This window comes from Cyprinodon tularosa, unplaced genomic scaffold (genome assembly GCF_016077235.1).
Source record: "Cyprinodon tularosa strain WSP-4 unplaced genomic scaffold, ASM1607723v1 ctg287, whole genome shotgun sequence".
Classification (NCBI taxonomy): domain Eukaryota; kingdom Metazoa; phylum Chordata; class Actinopteri; order Cyprinodontiformes; family Cyprinodontidae; genus Cyprinodon; species Cyprinodon tularosa.
The window spans coordinates 173,835-193,159 of record NW_024038993.1 but is presented as its reverse complement, the minus strand read 5'-3'; the positions used below and the strand labels follow the sequence as shown (position 1 = coordinate 193,159).

Here is a 19,325-nt window from a genome sequence, read left to right as displayed (position 1 = left end):
TTCCTGCACAGCCCATGTGCTCTGCTGCGACACTTTCCTCTGCTATATGCACGAGTAAAAAAGTTTGAGCGCACTTCCTTAAACTGCATACTCATTTCATATGCAGAGACAAATGGACTGATACTTTTATATATGGCTAAAAACCTCCAAAATACGCTGTTCAAAAAGTCACATTTATTTCCATTTGTAGGTCAGGTAGGATCACCAAAATATAGATACCTTGTTTTAGTTTAGAAAAGTACATATTAATATCCCAATCCAAAGGTTGTGATTGTATGATCAAATAAAATTTTTATAAAAAAAAAAGCAACATTTCTTTACTTAGAGTGAAGGTTAATTTTTGTTGGACATTTCCAGATGTTTCTAAGTGCCAAATGTGGGAATGTCCAACTAGCATGCTGTCCAGGGAGCAGGCATGTCCTGTGTTCAAGAGATGAGCATGTCTGGGTTCAAAAAACACAACAGCAAAAGCTATGGACCTTGAGAGGACCAAAGCTGGTAGAGAAAGTCATTATCCAAACTGTTCCATAACAGCATGGGCCAAAAAGCAACATTAAAGCTCTCATATAATACCACATTTGAAAATAAAGAATATTAACAGTGAGCCCTCAAGAGCATGTTTTTTCCCTTTGTGCAGGAAAACCTTTCTCAGATTAGGTAGACAGCATGTACCTCCTCATTCAGTCATCTTGTAAATGAGGCTTTTTGGCTTTTCATGCCCTTGCCCTTCCACCTCAACAACTTGCAACCATGACAACCAATCAGAGTTCGAAATGATGGTTGTTCAAAGCACGAAATGATAGAAAAGTTGACAGCTGACCTTAATCAAGCGGCTGCTACAGACCGCTCTGAGCAGTTTATAATTAGCAAAAACATTTAACAGGGACTGACCAGATAATCACTCATTGGCATTAATTTACGATGTTAAAAACAATAATTCCCCTTTTTTATTTAATTTGAAATATGGACAATAACACAGTTGTCTCAAATAAAACAACTGCATTTCCATTCTACAGCCGCATTATGCTCTTCCGGTCTCCATGTGCCTTTGCACTGGGGCTTTCTTCTTCTTCATGTTTTTTTCTTTTTATTGCAAAGAACCAATAGTGCATTTATCCCACAAAATGCTATGGAGTGTTGAACTAAATAGCTGAATTATGTCTTTCCTTGTTTCTGTAAAAGTCTATATAAAACTCTTAAAATCCCCACATTTCTTACTCCAAGCCAGCGTGTCTCACTGCCCTGCTTTGACAGAGAGGCCAAAAAAAAAAAAAAAAAAGATGGAGGGATTCAGGATCTCTCACACCTGGATTTCATAAAGTATGCAAATCAGGCAATGACATAATCTAGCACCTTCAATCGCTTTTTAAAACGGCCACTTTGCTTCTGAGGAGTTAGCAACGTTGTTTCATCTGATGTATCTAATATATGTGTTTAGATAAAGGTGAATCCAAATATTAGATCTGGTGGTTTGCTACACTTAACCAAATAAATTACATCATGAGGAAATTAAATATCATGTAGTAATACCGGAAGCAGAATCTGAAGGTATTATGCAGAGAGTTATATTTTCGGCATAAATGGTCTTCCAAATAGACAATGATTCCAATCATAACACCATAGTGGTTACAAATAGGCTTGAGGCCAACAAAGTCAATATCCTCCTCCATTTTGATATTATGATATTAATCCCTCCCTCTTACAGGGATATGTGCCAAAGGCTTTTCAGGTTGCTGTAATTAAACCTTTACTTAAGAAACCGTCTCTTGACCAAGATGACTTGGTCAATTATAGACCTATATCCAATCATCTTTTCTTATGTAAAATTCTTGAGAAAGTGCTTGCCAAACAAGTGTGCGACTACTTACACCTTAATGAACCTTTAGAAGAGTTTCAGTCTGGCTTTAGAGCTCATCACTTATATCAGAAATATGATTGTTTATTATGTTCCTAACAGAGCACTTCGCTCTCAATCTGCAGGTTTACTAGTGGTTACTAGAATTTCTAAAAATAGAATGGGAGGCAGATATTTTAATTATCAACCTCCTCTTCTGTGGAATAAACTACCAGTTTTAGTTTGTGAGGCAGACACGCTGTCCACGTTTAAGGGTAGGCTTTAAGTTAAGGTTACTTATAGTTAGAGTGGCTCAGGTTATCCTGAGCTATGTCTGCAGTTATGCTACTATAGGCTTAGACTGCTGGGGGACATAGGGACATGTAGTTTCATTCTGCTTCATTCTATCTATTTTCTCCCACTCTGCAGAATTTCTTAGGTCAATCGCTAACATTATGCTCTCTCTGCTTTTTCTCATAGTAGCTTCATCTGGTCTGCTCCTGTTTGGCTGTGACTCCATTCTGGAGAGAAATATCAGCTGTGCTGCTGCCATCAAAATCTTTGTTTATAGAAGTTTGAGACCTGCCTGTTTTTCAGTGTATTCCTATTTCTCTGACTGAGACTGGCTGGATGTGCCCTCTTCATCCTCTCACATGTGAGCTGGCTTGGAGCTCGTCTGCCTGGCTGTGTGTTTCCTGGATGGGGGTGCCTGTGCAGCTGGTTCACAGTTGGCTTTTATATCTCTGCTTCTTTCTGTATGTCTGCTTCTGTCTCCTTGAACTCCAGTCGGTCTCGGCAGATGGCACTGAGTCTGGTTCTGCTAGAGATTTCTTCCTGTTAAAAGGGAGTTTTTCCTCTCCACTGTCACTATAAGCATGCTTAGTTTAAAGGACTGCCTTTGGATCAACTGGTTTTCCTTAGATGGAACACTTTGAATCAATTTGCCTGTGTGATCTGGTTGAATTGTAAAGTTCCTTGAGATGACGTGTTGTGAATTGGTGCTATATGCCAGTGAGTTGGCAGTGATTTTGGAAGAACAAGCAAACCCCAAAAGTTATTTCTAGTTCTGAGACAATTAAGGTTAAGTCAAATTTCTCTGTTGTTCGGCCATCCGGCAGGTAAATCATATTTTTGCTACTGATGGTCACCCTTATAGAGAAGCATTCTGATTTTATCTAAGACAGTAAGAAGAAAAGGGTATTGTTTGTTTTTACATATTTGTAAATGCCTATGTGATTAGGAAAACATCACAGGCCCTGTATTAAACAGGGAGGAGGGTGAAGACCTCTTAAGGCTTTAACAAATATATGTCACTGAATTGTACCAATACTATTTCAAAGTGTTTAGCATTCAAACATAAATGCACACATTTTACTGTTATTTAGTGGAGACAAATACAAACTTTTTTTTAACCAATCACAGGAGGTTTAGGAAGAAATAGTAACAGAGACTGTAGTTCATCATGACCTAAAAGTAAAATAATTATGGGGATTTTAGTAAAATAACCTTCATTTTATTGTAGTTATTTTCTGCTATTTTGTGTTCCAATTGTTTTATTTGTCTTACAAATGTTTTTGCTTTTATTCTGCTTTTATTTTTCTTCTACTTTATTTCTAATTCATATAAAGCACTTTGAATTGTCCATAGACAGAACTGTGCAAAACAAATAAAATGGCCTTGCCTTATTATTTAAAGCCTTACCAGCTTTTCAAACTTTTGCTAGAGGGTCAATAGAAAGGACCATGGTCCCTTTTTTTTTAGCATAAACAAATCTCTGAGTAAGCAAAAGCATTTCACTTGTATTGACAATAAGTATCAAGTTGCAGGATGAACTAAGTGTATGAAATGGCTAGTGTTCATAAACGGGAGCTAGTGTTCATATACCAGAGAGTGAACCACTGCCTTTTATCCTCTGGTGGGCTCCCAACTGGTTTGTCAAGCTTCAATTTAGTGCATGGGCTGAGCTTACTAAAGACGGATCTGTTTTTCACATTTTGCACAACCATTGCTTCTCCAAGCAAATGGAAACAGATTTATCCTTTACCCATGTGACTGCAACCAAATGTCCCTTCTAAAGCCACAGATATTTGAATGGTTTGAAAGCTTGTTTGCATGTACCGTCGCTACACAGGAACAATACAGGAAGTCTCACTGATCAGATAAAGTGGGAAAACTATGAAACATTATGATATATGGTATATTAAATAGATGTAACAAGTTAAAAAAAAGAGGCTGAACTAAACTATGTTAGTTTATCCAAGTTTTACCAGGTTTCCTTTTTTTGATACTGTAATTTTTTTCTCAAATCACTGTAAGACAGTGAAGGGAGGGGCAAAATGACAGGAGGTTTGGTCATTTTTAAATATCACGAAGGAAACACTCAGCCAGGTATGTGTGCTGCGTGCAAACAGAGCTACAGGTCACTTACTATGGACATTATGGTTATATGACCTGTTTTCATCTGTTTCTGCAAGGGTAAATAACAAGGTAAGTGAAATTAATTTCAAATCAGTATCTATGAATACATGTTCTTTCTACATATTCAACTAAATCTCAGTTTGTCTTAGTCTAGGGTATTGGATAAGAATTAAATTATAATCGCTTTGTAATTCTTTCTCATGAAACATCTTCTTACAGTCCTTTAAAAAGCTACCATGTATCTTGTATTATTTTATTCTGTTTTTAAATTGTGGTTACAAACCAATCTTTAAATATCATCAATTGTTTCTTCTTAATAGAAAATTGTCAAAGATTTAATAAAATCAAATTTGCAACCAAATATCATAAACTTTATAAGTCTGAAGACTGGTTGACAGAGCAGGCCACCTTGGTAGGTACATCTGTTCAATCATTCATAAACACATATTCTGAATCGGTCAATCATGTCAGAAATAAATATCGTGAAGTCGACTCGTAAAGTCTGTCTTTAAACTTAAGCATGGTTGTTGGTGCCAGAAACAAATTTCACAGGTTTACTATAATTGAACCATGGACAGATTAGTTTGATGATCATTGGTTTGGGTTGTAATAATTACATGGTTTGGTCAGAAAACAAGTTAAAAAAAATTAGGTCCACCCTGCCCAGTGTCAGTGCAAAAGCCTGATGGTATTGTATATAAAGATAAGGGAGATTGTTCTTGGCACACTTTAGGTCACTAAGTACTTGTTGAAATGCCACAGCTGATGTATACAGATCAATTCACTTTCTGGAACATGACAATGAGCTCACTGCAGGGTAATAGCTTCCACAATCACCAGATCAAATTTAAATATCTTTCAGATGTGATGAAACAAGGAGCTCTACATCATAGATGTGCATTAGTTTTGATTGATCGATTGACTTTATTGATCTCCCAGTGGAGAAATTTACTTGTTACATCGGCTTAAATAGTATATACTATATAACTATATATATATATATATAACTATATATATATATATATATAACTATATATATATATATATAACTATATATATAACTATATATATATATATATATATATATATATATAGTTACACTCTTACACTCTTTACATTGCTAATGTGGTAAATGACTATTCTAGCTGCAAATGTCTGGTTTTTGGTGCAATATTTACATAGGTGTATAGAGGCCCATTTCCAGCAACTATCACTTCAGTGTTCTAATGGTACAATGTGTTTGCTCATTGGCTCAGAAGGCTAATTGGTGATTAGAAAACCCTTGTGCAATCATGTTCACACTTCTGAAAACAGTTTAGCTCGTTGCAGAATCTACAAAACTGACCTTCCTTTGAGCAGATTGAGTTTCTGGAGTATTACATTTGTGGGTTCAATTAAATGCTAAAATGGCCAGAAAAAGAGAACTTTCATCTGAAACTTGACAGTCTATTCTTGATCTTAGAAAGGAAGGCTATTTCATGCGAGAAATTGCAAAGAAATTGAAGATTTCCTACAACATTGTATATTGCTCCTTTCAAAGGACAGCACAAACAGGCTACTGCGGGTACTATTTAATGAAGATGCCAGTTGGGGACCTGTGAGGCATCTGTTTCTCAAACTAGAGACTCTAATGTAATGATCTGCTTGCTCAGTTGTGCAACGCGGCCTCCCATTTTTTTTATCTACTCTGGTTAGAGCCTGTTTGTATATATGTGTGTGTGTATATATATATATATATATATATATATATATATATATATATATATATATATATATATATATATATATATATATATATATATATATATATATATTTATTTATTTATTTATTTATTTATATAAAAAATATGGCAACTGAAGTCTTTTTTTTAATAGCTAGATTATTATACAGGGTTGTTGCACAGGATATTTACATATATATATACATATATATATATAGATAGGTATTTATCTATATAGCTATTGAATTGGGTATCAAATATAAATAAACAGGTTATTGCACAGAGATGATGCTGCCAGCTAAAGATGACCAAACTCTTATAGGAATGGTTCTCACCCCGTGTCAAACAATTCCAAAGACTTTTGACGCTTTTGTTGGTCAAAATGTATCAAATTTAGTACTAGTATTGCATACATAATAATGCAGCTAGTGGGTACATACTGAGCATTTTTAAAGACCGTACTAAATACCCATTGAGACTGGACTCCAGAATTCCAGTTCTCAAGAGCTGGTGTCCTGTAATTTTTTAGGGTAAGTGCACATCTACAGTGTGCATGATACTGGCCCTTGAAGGATTTGATTTTGAGACCACTGCTTTGCAACTGCTATTTCAAAAGATGCTAAAACTTTTCTGTCCTTTATCTCCAAATGAGACATCTTTGTGTAGTAACACCTACCAAATACCAAACAGTTCTGCTTTTTTACACCATATTTTAACTGTTTTAAAAACCTTTTTCCAGAAATTTCACTCCCTCTAAGCCAAAGGCTCAACTACATCTTGCAAGATGGATAAGTTTCGTATGATGTTCCAGTTTCTCCAGTCCAACCAGGAGTCTTTTATGAATGGGATTTGTGGCATCATGGCACTAGCAAGTGCCCAGATGTACTCTACATTTGAGTTTAGCTGTCCCTGCATGCCAGAGTATAACTACACCTACGGTATCGGACTGCTGATCATCCCTCCCATATGGTTCTTCTTGTTGGGTTTTGTTATGAACAATAATGTATCGGTGCTCGCCGAAGAGTGGAAGAGACCAACTGGGCAAAGGACAAAAGATCCAACAATCCTGCGCTACATGTTTTGTTCAATTACCCAGAGATCTTTGATCGCTCCTGCGCTCTGGGTGTCAGTCACTCTCATGGACGGGAAGAGCTTTCTCTGTGCTTTTAGCATCAACTTGGATATTGAAAAGTTTGGGAATTCCAGCTTTATTAAAGGGATGTCAGAGACTGAGAGGATTCGACTCCTGGCCAGAATTCCCTGCCAAGACCTGTTTGAGGATAAGGAACTAAGAGTGGCAGCAACGCGTTACATCAAGTGTATATCACAGGTAAGTCTTTTTACTTCTTCTCAGAATAAAAACACAGAAATGAGAACTGTGAAATAATTTGGTAAACAAAACTTTCAATGATTAAAAAACAGCAAAGCTGTAATCATCATTCATATAAAACATATGAAGTAAAAATCTTATTTAACCCCTTAGAATGATTAAAAATCAGTTTACTAAAAGAAATTAAAACATTGTATTTCCAAAGTTAATTCCATTATTAAAAACAAAATATAGCTAAAATTTCAACTCCGGATGAAAATCTATGTACTGATCCTTCTTTTTCTGTGTGTATATTCAGTATTTTGGCCAATCCTTTCCTGGGTTGTTTACTAGTTTATGCTTTTGTAATTCTTTTTACTATATATTTTTTTTTTATGTTTGCTTCTTAGTGCATATTGTCTTAGTTTGCTTCAGTCTTACTTTATTTTTTGTTTTTGTGTGTCCTTTTTTTCTCTTTTCACGGTTCTTCAAGTCTCTGTTTACTCTAGCGACTTCAGCTGTTTTTTTCCTCCACCTCATCTTCATGTTATTCCTTCTGACTTGCTCATCTGGTTTGCCTCTCATTTCTCTGCTTCAGTATGTCTTCACCAGTTATCTCTGTTACTCACTTTCTTTTGTTAAATTGCCTCCTTGCTAATGCTCCTTCTTTTTATTCATTATAAAGTTCTTTCCTTTTTTAAATTCTTGTATTCATTATCATTATTAATCATTAAAGTCATAAAACCACATTTCCTTTCAGTGGACTTGGAGCAGTTTATACAAAATAGCTTTATTTCCCATGTCAAAACAGGCTCTAAGATGAGACAAAATTGATATAAGGTCGGTACAAATAGCCTGTTGAAGAGATTACAAAAAAACAAAAACACTGACAGCACAAAAAGACCGACACAATCCTGTTTTATAAAAAAGCTGTTCCTTTATCCTTGCATTTTCTATAAATGTAGCTTTATTATAAAAAATAAAAAAAACACACTATTAGAGTTACAATGCTCTTAAATGTTTGTAATTCTCACAGGAAGATCTGATTCTGTTTTCTTATGAGATTCCTTACTGGTTACATTTAAAGATTTTATGATGTTGTTTACTTCATAAGTCCCAAATGTGTTATACATGAAACACAGACCTATTCTAGCCCTGACATAAAACGCTGTTGTTTAGGTCTTTTAGTGGCCTCAGGGCAATTATGTAGACTCAGAGGTCATATATCTTGTAAAATAAATGTTTGAAATAGAAGAAAAACAGCTGGTGAGTCGTGAGCCTATGAGAAGCCTTTGGGTGTGTTTTTTCTTCTTGGACATTGTTATTTCCTCTTTAGCAATCTCATGACTCAGGATTACCAAGAAATCTGTATGAAGCACCAACACAGACTGCCATATTTTTTATCCACTTGTGCTTTGATTTATTAAAACACTGTAATATACAGTAGGAATAATGTAATAATCTTGTACTTCACAGGCCTGTGGGTGGATTTTTCTACTCATGATGACATTCACAGCTTTTCTCATCCGGGCAATCAGACCATGCTTCACCCAAGCCGCCTTTCTCAAAACCAAATACTGGTCCCATTACATCGATATTGAACGCAAGATGTTCGATGAGACGTGTAAGGAGCATGCCAAGAGCTTTGCCAAAGTGTGTATCCACCAGTACTTTGAAAACATCAGCGGAGAAATGCAGCGCTTCCACGGCCATCGCTCCGGCAAGGAGGAAAGCGGCGATGAAGAGGAGGACAAGAGAAGTGATGAAGACAAGCTGCTAGGCATTAGGGCCCAGGATGATATGAACAAGGTTTTGTGGAACTGGCACACGTGTAAGCCAGCGCTGGCTCTGAGAAAGGACCAGATGGATGAGGAAAACAATAGTAAGCTGAATGGAAAAATAAACGGAGCATTTAATGGGTTTGCATATGGACACACCCATGAGGCAGAAAAAAAGGAATGGGCAGTGTATTACAGTAAGGTTTGAAGGACACTGCGATAACACAGTTGCAAATAAGCTTGTAGACAGTTAATGAATTGTTCCTTCTACTTAGAAAATTGAAAGAAAAATGTATATGAAATACTCAAAGTACATAACCATTGCTTATTTTAATGCCATTTTTAAATATTCGGCTTTAATAGGACTTTCTTTTAATATTTTAAAGCAATTTTTGCCTAAATTTCCTTGAGATGTCTAACTGTTTTTTAAAACTTTCTTGGTTTTTTACCATGGTTCCCATCACTTTCATCATCATCTTCATCATTTTACTTCAGTGTCTCAGACCCTTTCAGAGAAATGTCTTTTGTTAAACTGCCTCACTCTGTACTATGAATTAATAACAAAAGCAAGGCTTTCAAATTCAAGGTATTTATTATGTTCTTTCAGCACCGAAAAGAAAACTAAACAAGATTAATTTTAATATGATCTGACTCATAAAGTGATCTCCAAAAAGCTGAAATCTCTGAAATGAGATTTGGTTTAAGAAAGAAACTGAGAGGCAGATATAGCATCTAACATATAAACATATTTTAACATGCCTAAATAACAATTTGATTATTTTTTTAAAACACATGACCAAAGACTCAGAAGGAACAAACTGCACATAAAGCTTTGCTCTTAGATCTATTTTTATTCCACATCAAAAGCAAAATTTTAACTCTGTTGTTAATTTCTACTGTACATAAAAGGAAACCTCTGCTTTATTAGACAAACTAATGCAAAGAGAAATTCTAGGCTTGAACAGTTATTTCAAAATCTCAAATTGACAGTAGAGAATATGGTGACAAAGTAACCATGTTTTATTTTCAGACTCCAAAATTAGACATTTAAGAAAACAGCAGTATGTCCAACAACATGAAGATATTTTTTTTCTTGACATTGCTCTAAAAAATAAAAGTTTTGGAGTCATTAATATTTAAATCTGATGAAAGGTTGAAATAGCAACAGTTTTGTCACAAAAAGCTTACAGTGTATGAAAAAAGTGTAAATTAAGAGATTAAATCTTTCTTTAGGTCTTCATTTGTCCTTTTTGCAATTACATTTTATCTGCTCAAAAAAATATTAAAAAAAACAGTGCAGGGAATTAGTGCAATAAAAGTAAAATTATATATATAGGTTTAAAACATAAAGGTACTAAAGAGTCTAGATTCTTGCTTGTCAGCAATTTCGCAATGCTCTTTTATTTGATAGTATAAAAAACAGTGTTTGTCCACTAATTTCTGTTGTCACATGTAAGCTTTGGTAATAGCTAAATATTGTATTAAATTTGCTTTGTGTGCAGAAAATATTATAGCTTATGCAAAAGTCATAGTAAGAGGGTCAGTATCCATTCTTAGCAGGGTTAGGTACCCCATATTTGTATCCATATAATGTTGTAAAATAAGAGACTTTCCACTGGAAGTTAGATGTCTGGTATTCAACATCAGGATATAATGAGCAGTTCATTTTTCCAGAATAATAAAACTATTTGACAATTAATGACAGTTTAGTTAGTAATTGTTCAATTTGAAACTTGGGTTTAGTACATATTACCACCATTTTGTTTTTGGGCATGACATAACATTTGTTAAAAGCTAATGTACTATTAAAGAGCCACTCTGACTATTTGTATCAACATTCTGTCCCAGAGAGAGTGTAGTGTAGGAGCAAAATAGCAAAGCGCTTCCATTGGAGCGAACTTTAGCCATAAGACGATAACTTGCCAAAATGAAGTTCTCTTACAGACAGAATTATAAAATTATGAGTCTCCTACATCTTCACCAGAAACTTTGTTTTGTTGAGTAGCTATCATTTGCCCTGATGGTTAAAATGGATGTAGGTTGGGGCTAGTAGAGGAGGTAGCAAGAGGCGTAGCTTATCACACTTCTTCTTTTGGTCTACAGACAGTGCTAGTAGCGCCACCTAGCGGTGACATTTCAATTATTACTCTTTTAAATTGCTTGCCAAAGTCTGCCACCTTGAAATCTAGGTTACCTATAACACCTAGAGTATAAACAAGAGAACGTTCTGCCTCCTTCACTGCTTTTTTAGCTCGTGGGGTTTTCGCTGTAGTTGATGTAATGAGCAGAAACACAGAACGCTTAAAGTGACATAAACATTAGCATCATATTAGGATTGAAAAACCTTTACAAACCAAAATTTGTCATAGTTTTATTTACAACACTCAAAAAGTGTTGGCGTTTGGTTCAAGAATGCTAGGATGCTAACTAGCTTCTAGCTTAGTTATCTTAACTTCCAGTTCAACTTTAGAACAAAGTAAAAATTAATGAAAAAATTTAAAAACAGGTGAAATTAATAATACCCAAGTTGTTTTGTTGAAAACAACTCGTTTGTTCCTAAATTGTTTGTTAACGATGGAACTTCATGTTAGTTTTCGTATTCTAATTTGATTTAATCTTTTCTTTTCAATGAAAGCAATAGCCACTAATTCATTTACCTCTAAACAGAATACATGTTAAAGTTAGAGGATTACTGTCCATTTGCCCCTTTTAACACAAATTTTTACTAACGAGCGTTTAATATTGTTTAACTAAAATAAGATTTGAAGGGAAACGTGTTAGGAAAGCAAGTACGTAGGAGCAAAGAGCTCTTACTTAAAACCTATTGAATAATTACCCAGCAGCAAATCTGAGCACTCCTAAAAACCAGAGAGACAGATATAGTGGTTTGATTTCAAGTACTGTGTCTGAAACAATACAAAGTAAAAAATGACATCAGCAACATATTTAGAAAAGAAATGCTGCACTAAATCGGTCTAGGAAAGCTTTAAAATGCACTTGCAAACAACTGAATTCTGTTATTCTACACTGAAAGGTTGTTAATAAGTGAGAATAATACCCAGAGGAAAAATGTATCACTCATGAGACATATTTGAGTTTCTCATCTCAGCCCCATTTTAGTTTCTGTTTTGTCTCGATTTTTTCTGCTGTGTTTCTCCTACTAGGATAAATAATGTGAAATGTTAGCAATATATAAAAAATATATAAATTTTTTTAATGCTTTGAAGAATATTTAGTTTAAGGCTTCCCAGAAAAGATTATGTAAATTGTAAGTAAAACCATCTTGACCAATTGATTTTCCTACTGACATTTCTTTTACAACAACATCTAATTCTTCTATATGTATTTCAGAGTCACATAATGTTTAGAATGTGGAGTGAATACTAGGAGTGTTGTGTGTAACACTATTCAAAATGGATATTGTAGCTGTGATGAGAGTAGACTGAGTTCATAGAGAGAGCTCTCAGATTTCTGTATGTCCGATCACAAAGAGAAACAAAAGTTGAGAAAGTCTGACAATGATGTTACAGCTTCTTGAAATTTGTGCAACTTGAAAGGATTGTAGAGAGTTTTTGCTTTGCGCTGTCAGAGCATAAACTGAACCTGGGATGAGATTAGATTCAGTTCATAGAAAGAGCTCTCTGACTTTTCTGCTTGGGATCACAAGGAAACACAAACGTGGAGGAATTCGGAGAATTATATCTGAGCTAAGATCTTTTATGAACCTTGAAAGGAGACTAAATCGAACTGTAGGACATCTTATTACTCCAGAGAAAATAACGGAGACACAGGAGAGATAAACCAACCTTAGTCTCATTGTTGTGTCACACATATCTCATAGTTGACAAGGAGAGGTACATGAAACATTTTGAGATCTTATTTCAGTTTTTCCTTTCCTCTGGGTCTCGAAATTCCCAGGAGTTGACATCCCTTACAAATCCACTTAAAGGCCAGATAGTACATTGTTTACCAATGTTGAAAAAAGAAAAAACAGCTTTATCTCAGTCTTCAGATAACAAGAAACAATAGTTAAGATGGGCAGAATGAGCAGTACCATGTTTTAAAGTATTTCGGCTCAAATGTCAAACCCCCTGTCAAGAACGGTGGTTGAGAACTGATGGTATGGGCTGGGTTAGCAGGCATATGATGTAAACACCTTGCCCAACCATTACTAAAGTATAAAATGTGAGATAATTTGCCCAACACAGAAAATTGTGTTTTTAAAAGGACAAAAATGACAAAGGCATAGCAAATCCAGTTCAGAATATAACTGTTGAAAGTGTCTATTCAAAGCTCAAAATTCAGAAGGCTTTAAGTGCTGTAATGGAACTTTAAAAGGCCGTGCTAAAACAAATGTATGCAAACCTCAATAAAAGCTATAATTCAACAACCTCTTTGAAAGGAAATTCTTCAAAGCAACTTTGATTGTGAAACTGACATAAGGTTTATGTAAACACAAAAGGTTTTGGCTGGCACAACATTTACAAGTCAAAATGAAAACAAGGTCAAGATTTGCATCTCATTTGCTCATCCTGTTTTATTGTTGGTGACTTTCTGATACAAATTCACACAGACAGAGTTTTTTTTTTTTCCATTTGTTCTTCTAGGAGTTTAAAAAACCTTTTTTACATGTCTACAGTTGCGGCTGAATATGTGTATCTTAGGAAACTCAAGAAGTTTCTGACTCACTGTTGTTCTCATGAACGCTATATTTCACAACAGTGTGTGCTGTCACTGAAACCACTAACCCATTGGTTTTCAACAGCAACAAATTGATTTTACAGCCACTTATCAACCAACAATGCATTCAATGTGTTCAGTTCTGTATATATGCATCTGTCCAATCAATCCAGCTGTCCTGTAGTACTCATGGGTAATACCACTGCCAAAATCATGCGCTGTAAAAAGTTGGTCAGTTGGACAAACTATTTGTGAAGGTGAAAAGGTAAAAATTTGTTTTAGCTTATTGGGCAAACAAATTATGTATTTAGTACATTAAACTCCATGACAAACAGTGTCAGTGGAAGTCAGTTGGTGGATTTAAAGGTTTCCCATTGCATCTGGGGCTAATCTTAAGCTCAGTTTGTCTTGGAAAACAAACAAAAGAAGTCTAAATGGACCGATCCATAAAAAATGCTATTTTATAGAAGGCCTTGGTAAACTGGTTCAGCGGGTGGCTTTATCTGGGAATAATGTTAAGCAGATTCAATTATTTCGAATTCTAAATCAGTTTATTTATATCGCAAAAATTTGAAACACATCTCAATGCCCTTTACAGAGTCAATTCAATGAAATCATAGTTAGAGATCAGTTTAAAAATGTCTATCTAGGGAAACCTAGTTTATTGAATTGGGCTATATGCTTACATGCACACAATTTCACAACAGATGAAAATTGATTTCAAGTTATATAGACATAATTTATTGAAATAAATTGTCAAAATAAAAATATGTCATGTAAACATGCCGTTTGGAATATTCTGATGACAGCCAGCAATAGTGGTGAACATGCACACTGCTTGCTTTTGCACTGCCTGAACTGGACATTCACAGCATCAGATGAGCTCTAAGCCAGTTTTCAGGACAGGAAGATGGAAAAGAGCCCACGCAGATAGTTCTAGTAAAAGCTCAGACAACAGACAAAAAGGACGAAACACTTAGGAACAGGACCAGCTGTATCATCTACAACATCAATTTGCTGACAGCAGCAGTCAAGCTTAGAATTCCCTACAGGACTGTGAAGAGAAAAAAAAAAAAAAGTCAAAAGATTGACCAAAATATAATTCAAAATTTGGGAAAGAAGCAGAATGTAGAAGAGTCCTCCAGCTGCCTAGACCATTAGCAGAATAACTGCCATTATTGCTAAGGATGACCTGAGCAACTCTAACTATATGCTTTATCATAAAGGAACATTTAAAGACTAGGTCAAACACAGATGATCCTGCTACCGTAACTAAATAACCCACCTCCATTCCTGCTTTTATATATTCTAGGAATCGATGGTAAATCTGGAAACTGAGACCAAAGTGCTCTATTAGTAACATCAAGTTTGTGAGAAGGAGAGTGTTAAATTCTATTTAAGATTTAAAAGGTGGAGACAATGAAGGGGAGCTCAAATGGGAGACATGTGATCTAGGAAATCTATAGCTACAGTGTTTTGGATCTTCTGAATGCTTTTAATTGCATTTTCTGGACTTCGTGATAGTGAAAAATTACAGTAATTCAAACTTCAAATAACAAATGTATTGACTAGTTTTTCAGCATCAGGATGAGTTTTATTTAGTAGTGCAGCTAAGCTATCTGCTACAGAAAGTAAAAAAAAAAAAAAAGTATTAACCAAAAGTGCTATAATTTTTTTTTACCTTGTGGCTACAATTAAGGCAGAACACTGATTCATGTTGTTTGGCCATTAAATTAAAGGTATAGTGGATGATTTTTGAAAAGACCTGCCCTCTCCACTTTAAAAAAAATAAAAAATAATGCACAGACACAACCCTGTACCCGCTCCCGAGAGGGTACACCAAATAAAAACACACGCAAGAGCGTGCACTAGCGCATTGCTTCTCATGCACACTCTGTTTAAAGGTTACTGTTTGCATTGCTCATACCAGCTTACTTTCCAAAAGAAGATTTCCATTATGTCAGACTCACCAACGGTAAGTGAAAATGGGGACAAGGACGTAGAATGGCATTATGTAAACAAATCACCAGAATGATTGACAATTAAGACGACCACTTATTTTGATGATCCACCTGGAAAAAGAACATCCTCCACCAATGTAACTTTAAAGCTAAAAACATTTCACACAATTGCAAGTAGAGGTGTGATGTTGCATTCATCTCATGATACAACTTCATTCATTACAAAACAATCCATTTCATCCTTGCTCAGTATAAGTATTTTAGACTTTGAACTTCTACTTCAGTTAGAGACCAAACCTACAAAGTCTCAGGATTTCACTATGGTTAGTTGACCCAAAAGCAGAGGCAGGGAAGCAGAGGTGAATCTGTTGTGGATTTAATAATGACTTAACAGAAAACAGAGGCTGGTTATCCAAAAATCCCAAAGGAAAACAAAGTCCAAACAAAAATGAAACCAGAAGTCCAAAAATCAAAAACATGAAAACAAGTCTAACGTACCAGAAACCATGGGGACATCAGGGGAATCACAAACATAACGAGGAAGGTACAGAGAGAAGGAGTTGGAGCATGTTAGACGGTGTTTGATGAGGACCCAGCAAAGGGGAACTGAAGAGAGAGGGCTTTTAAAGGAGACAGAGACAAAGAGGGGGCTAATGAAGAAACTGGGAGCAGCTGTGCACAGAACAAGAGGGAAAGAGCTAGGGAAGAAGGAGAACACAAGAGGGCAGCAGAGAGCAACAAATAGAAACCTGGAAGACTGGAAATAACAACACAATGTTAAATTACTAGGACAATAAAACATGGAGAAAAGAAAACTAAACACTCAAAAGAAAACATAACAGAACCCAGACTAGGACAGTAACTGGAAAAAACAAAGAACACAGCAAGGAGTAAAGCAAGACTGAATACTATAACAGAAACCTGACACTAAGAAACTATGATTTAAAAGAGACAGGAATCTGAAAAGTAGAATGAAACATTAGTGGCCAATGTTGCTGTGTTGAGTGCTAAAAAATAATTTGTATTCTCTATTTCAGACGTTCCCAAACTTTCCAGGTTCTGACCCACAAAATGGTTTAACTATATCGTTTCAGTATACAAACTCTTCTACAAATCCATTAAACATGTGTGTCATCATATACAACAACTAAAATAGTTGGTTTAAGAGATGTTTTTATACATTTGAGCAGTTTGACATAAATGTTTATTGTTTTGTTTAACTTGTGTACTGGATCCCAAGATCCTATTAGCCTACTGGTTGATCAAGAACCCCAGATGGAGTCACAACCTCAACTTTGAGAATTCATGCTCTATGTCACTCTTGCTTTTTGCTACTGAAACAGTGATTTTGATACCTATATCCAGCCAAGCAGTCCTGAGGAACCAGCTGAAGCTTTCAGGAGTGGGCATTCACCTGCCCTAGTGAGCACTGGACTATGTCACTGGCCAACTGCAGTATATGAAGATATCATTCTGTATCTTTTTTTTTTCCTTTTCAGGTGTTTTATTGTCATTACACTGTCACAAGTACAGAGCAATGAAATGAACAGAGAACTAATCTTTATAGGCCTGTAAATTCTCAGTCATCTGAGTCTTGGCAACCACAAATAGGCTTAAATTGGAAGGCAACCAGACTTATGCTTGGATTTTCTGAAGACATTTCATCAGCTATTCAGGAGTCTTTGTGAATTGTTTCAACTCACTTGAGTTCAATCTGTAGTTGGAGCATTGATGCATTTAAGCAGCATGAAGGCCCATCCTCCTAAGCATATTCCAAGTCAGATGCAAATCCAATAGCCATTCATCATTTTTCCGGATTGTTGGAGTCCTTTGTTGTGCATAGACTAAGCGATTGGCCTTTTAAAGCATGATGATAGTGCTTATGTAATTTATTTGAAAGGAGTTCCATGACTGAAATGTAAATGCTTGGAAGCTGAAACCTCCCCCCACTTTTCAGTAATGTATTTATCAACTGCAGATCGCTCTGGTGCAAGCCAACAGAATTGACAAAGACTCTGTGGATAGGTGTTGAAACGTCTCCAAAAAAACTGAGAGAAAGTCCAGTTGCCTTCCAACTAAAGTCTGTTTTGTGATTATCTTGAGATAGTGTGCTCTTACACTGGGTGTTCATCTGCACAATAAATTTGAGTGGAGTCACAGCACTGATGTTCTCTACAGAAAGGCCAGCACAGAGGACCCTTTCGACCCTGTGGTGGCATCTGCCCTTTTTTATGGTGCACTTTGTTGAAGCATCAGTTTATCTACTGCTGAGAGGAACAGATTATATTAATTCATCAGCAAGGCCTAGATGAGCTCTGCTTAAAGTACAGGTGAAGGAAGACAGAGGGATTTTAGCAACAATAACATGATTGTTGGGCAAGATCTCACCCAATGCATGAAGCTATTACAGAGCTGGGGAGCTCCTTCAGTGAATAACTAATGCTTTTTGTTAGAATTCCAGTTTGTATTGTCTGTTTTTGTGGTTGTTTGTGTGTTTTTCTCCCTCCACCACCAGGTGGCGCCCTGTCCTCGTTGGCTCTCCTACACACTTGCGGCTCATTGGATCATTACTGAGGAGTATTTGAGCAGTGGACTGTCACTACCTCAAGGCCAGAGTGTTTGCCAGTTTTGGGTACTCTAGCCAAACTAACATTAGCTGAGTCTAACCTAGCTTTGTTTCTCTGAGTCTAACGAGTTCTTTGTCTTTGTTCTCCGGCAGGAAGCTTTCCTGTGTTACTGGATACCTGGACCTTCTCCCCCCTGGAAGGAGTTCACACTGAACAGGGAAAACCTCCACATGTGCCGTTCAAGTTCCCATTGGAAATATGAGTGACAGTCTGCTCCATTACTCCTTTCGGGTCCAACGCTTGTCTACTTGCACTCTTTTAAAAAAGGAAAAAACAAAAACAAATGTGCTGTTAGCACATATAGTTTTTTTAATCATTTCTGTTCTTTAAGCTAGCCTGTTGATAATTTACAAACATTTGTTACTGTGCATGGAAATTACACATCTTCCACTGATGCTTTTTCTTTTCCTCCATCCGTTTATCCATCTGGGGATATTTTGACCATCTCTTCTCCAAAGCCCAGCAGCTGTCCTCTTCTGCAGCAGAGTGGCCACCAGGCCCACTGATGTAGGGGTGTGTCCCGTCTGTCGCTTTCAACCCTTGGTTTTCCTTTTTTATTTATATATAATATATATTATTTCATACTTCATACTGCCCTATTCAATTTTTATTGCTAAAGCGGCTCCACACATGATCCAAAGCAAAGTGTTTCTCATGAGACCAAAATAATATCTTTCTACTCTGACCTCTATTTCACACAAACTGCTTTGTTTTGGTTGTCAGGACATCAGCCATGCGCGTGTCATTGCCCCTTGACTTTGCTGTAGTGTCTCTCTTCCTCTCTCTCTCTCTCACACACACACATGCATGGAGGAGGAGGAGTGGTGGAGGGGTGGGTGAGCGCACACAGACGCATGTAGGCCGTTGTCCTGCTTGCAGGCGTCCCATTCGTCAACGTGAGGCTCATTCTCGCTGGCCTCTGCCTCCAGATTGGAGGATGAGGAAGCGAGGGAGGGCTGACGGAGGAGAGTTGCGAGGCAAAACTGCTGGTCACATG

General features: G+C 36.3%; 1 protein-coding gene across 2 annotated transcripts; it reads left to right on the top strand.

Annotated features, from left to right (window-relative positions):
• Nucleotides 1-4,120: 4,120 nt before the first annotated feature.
• Nucleotides 4,121-13,451, top strand: LOC119787082 (calcium homeostasis modulator protein 1). Of its 2 annotated transcripts, XM_038290712.1 has the most exons (4): nt 4,121-4,321; nt 4,573-4,664; nt 6,713-7,303; nt 8,759-13,451. In XM_038290712.1, exons 3-4 carry the CDS (start codon nt 6,758-6,760, stop codon nt 9,266-9,268), a joined length of 1,056 nt encoding a protein of 351 aa, XP_038146640.1. In that variant the 5' UTR covers nt 4,121-4,321; nt 4,573-4,664; nt 6,713-6,757; the 3' UTR covers nt 9,269-13,451. The 2 variants fall into 2 exon arrangements, with proteins under 2 accessions (XP_038146640.1, XP_038146638.1); XM_038290710.1 differs by lacking the exon at nt 4,573-4,664.
• Nucleotides 13,452-19,325: the final 5,874 nt, after the last annotated feature.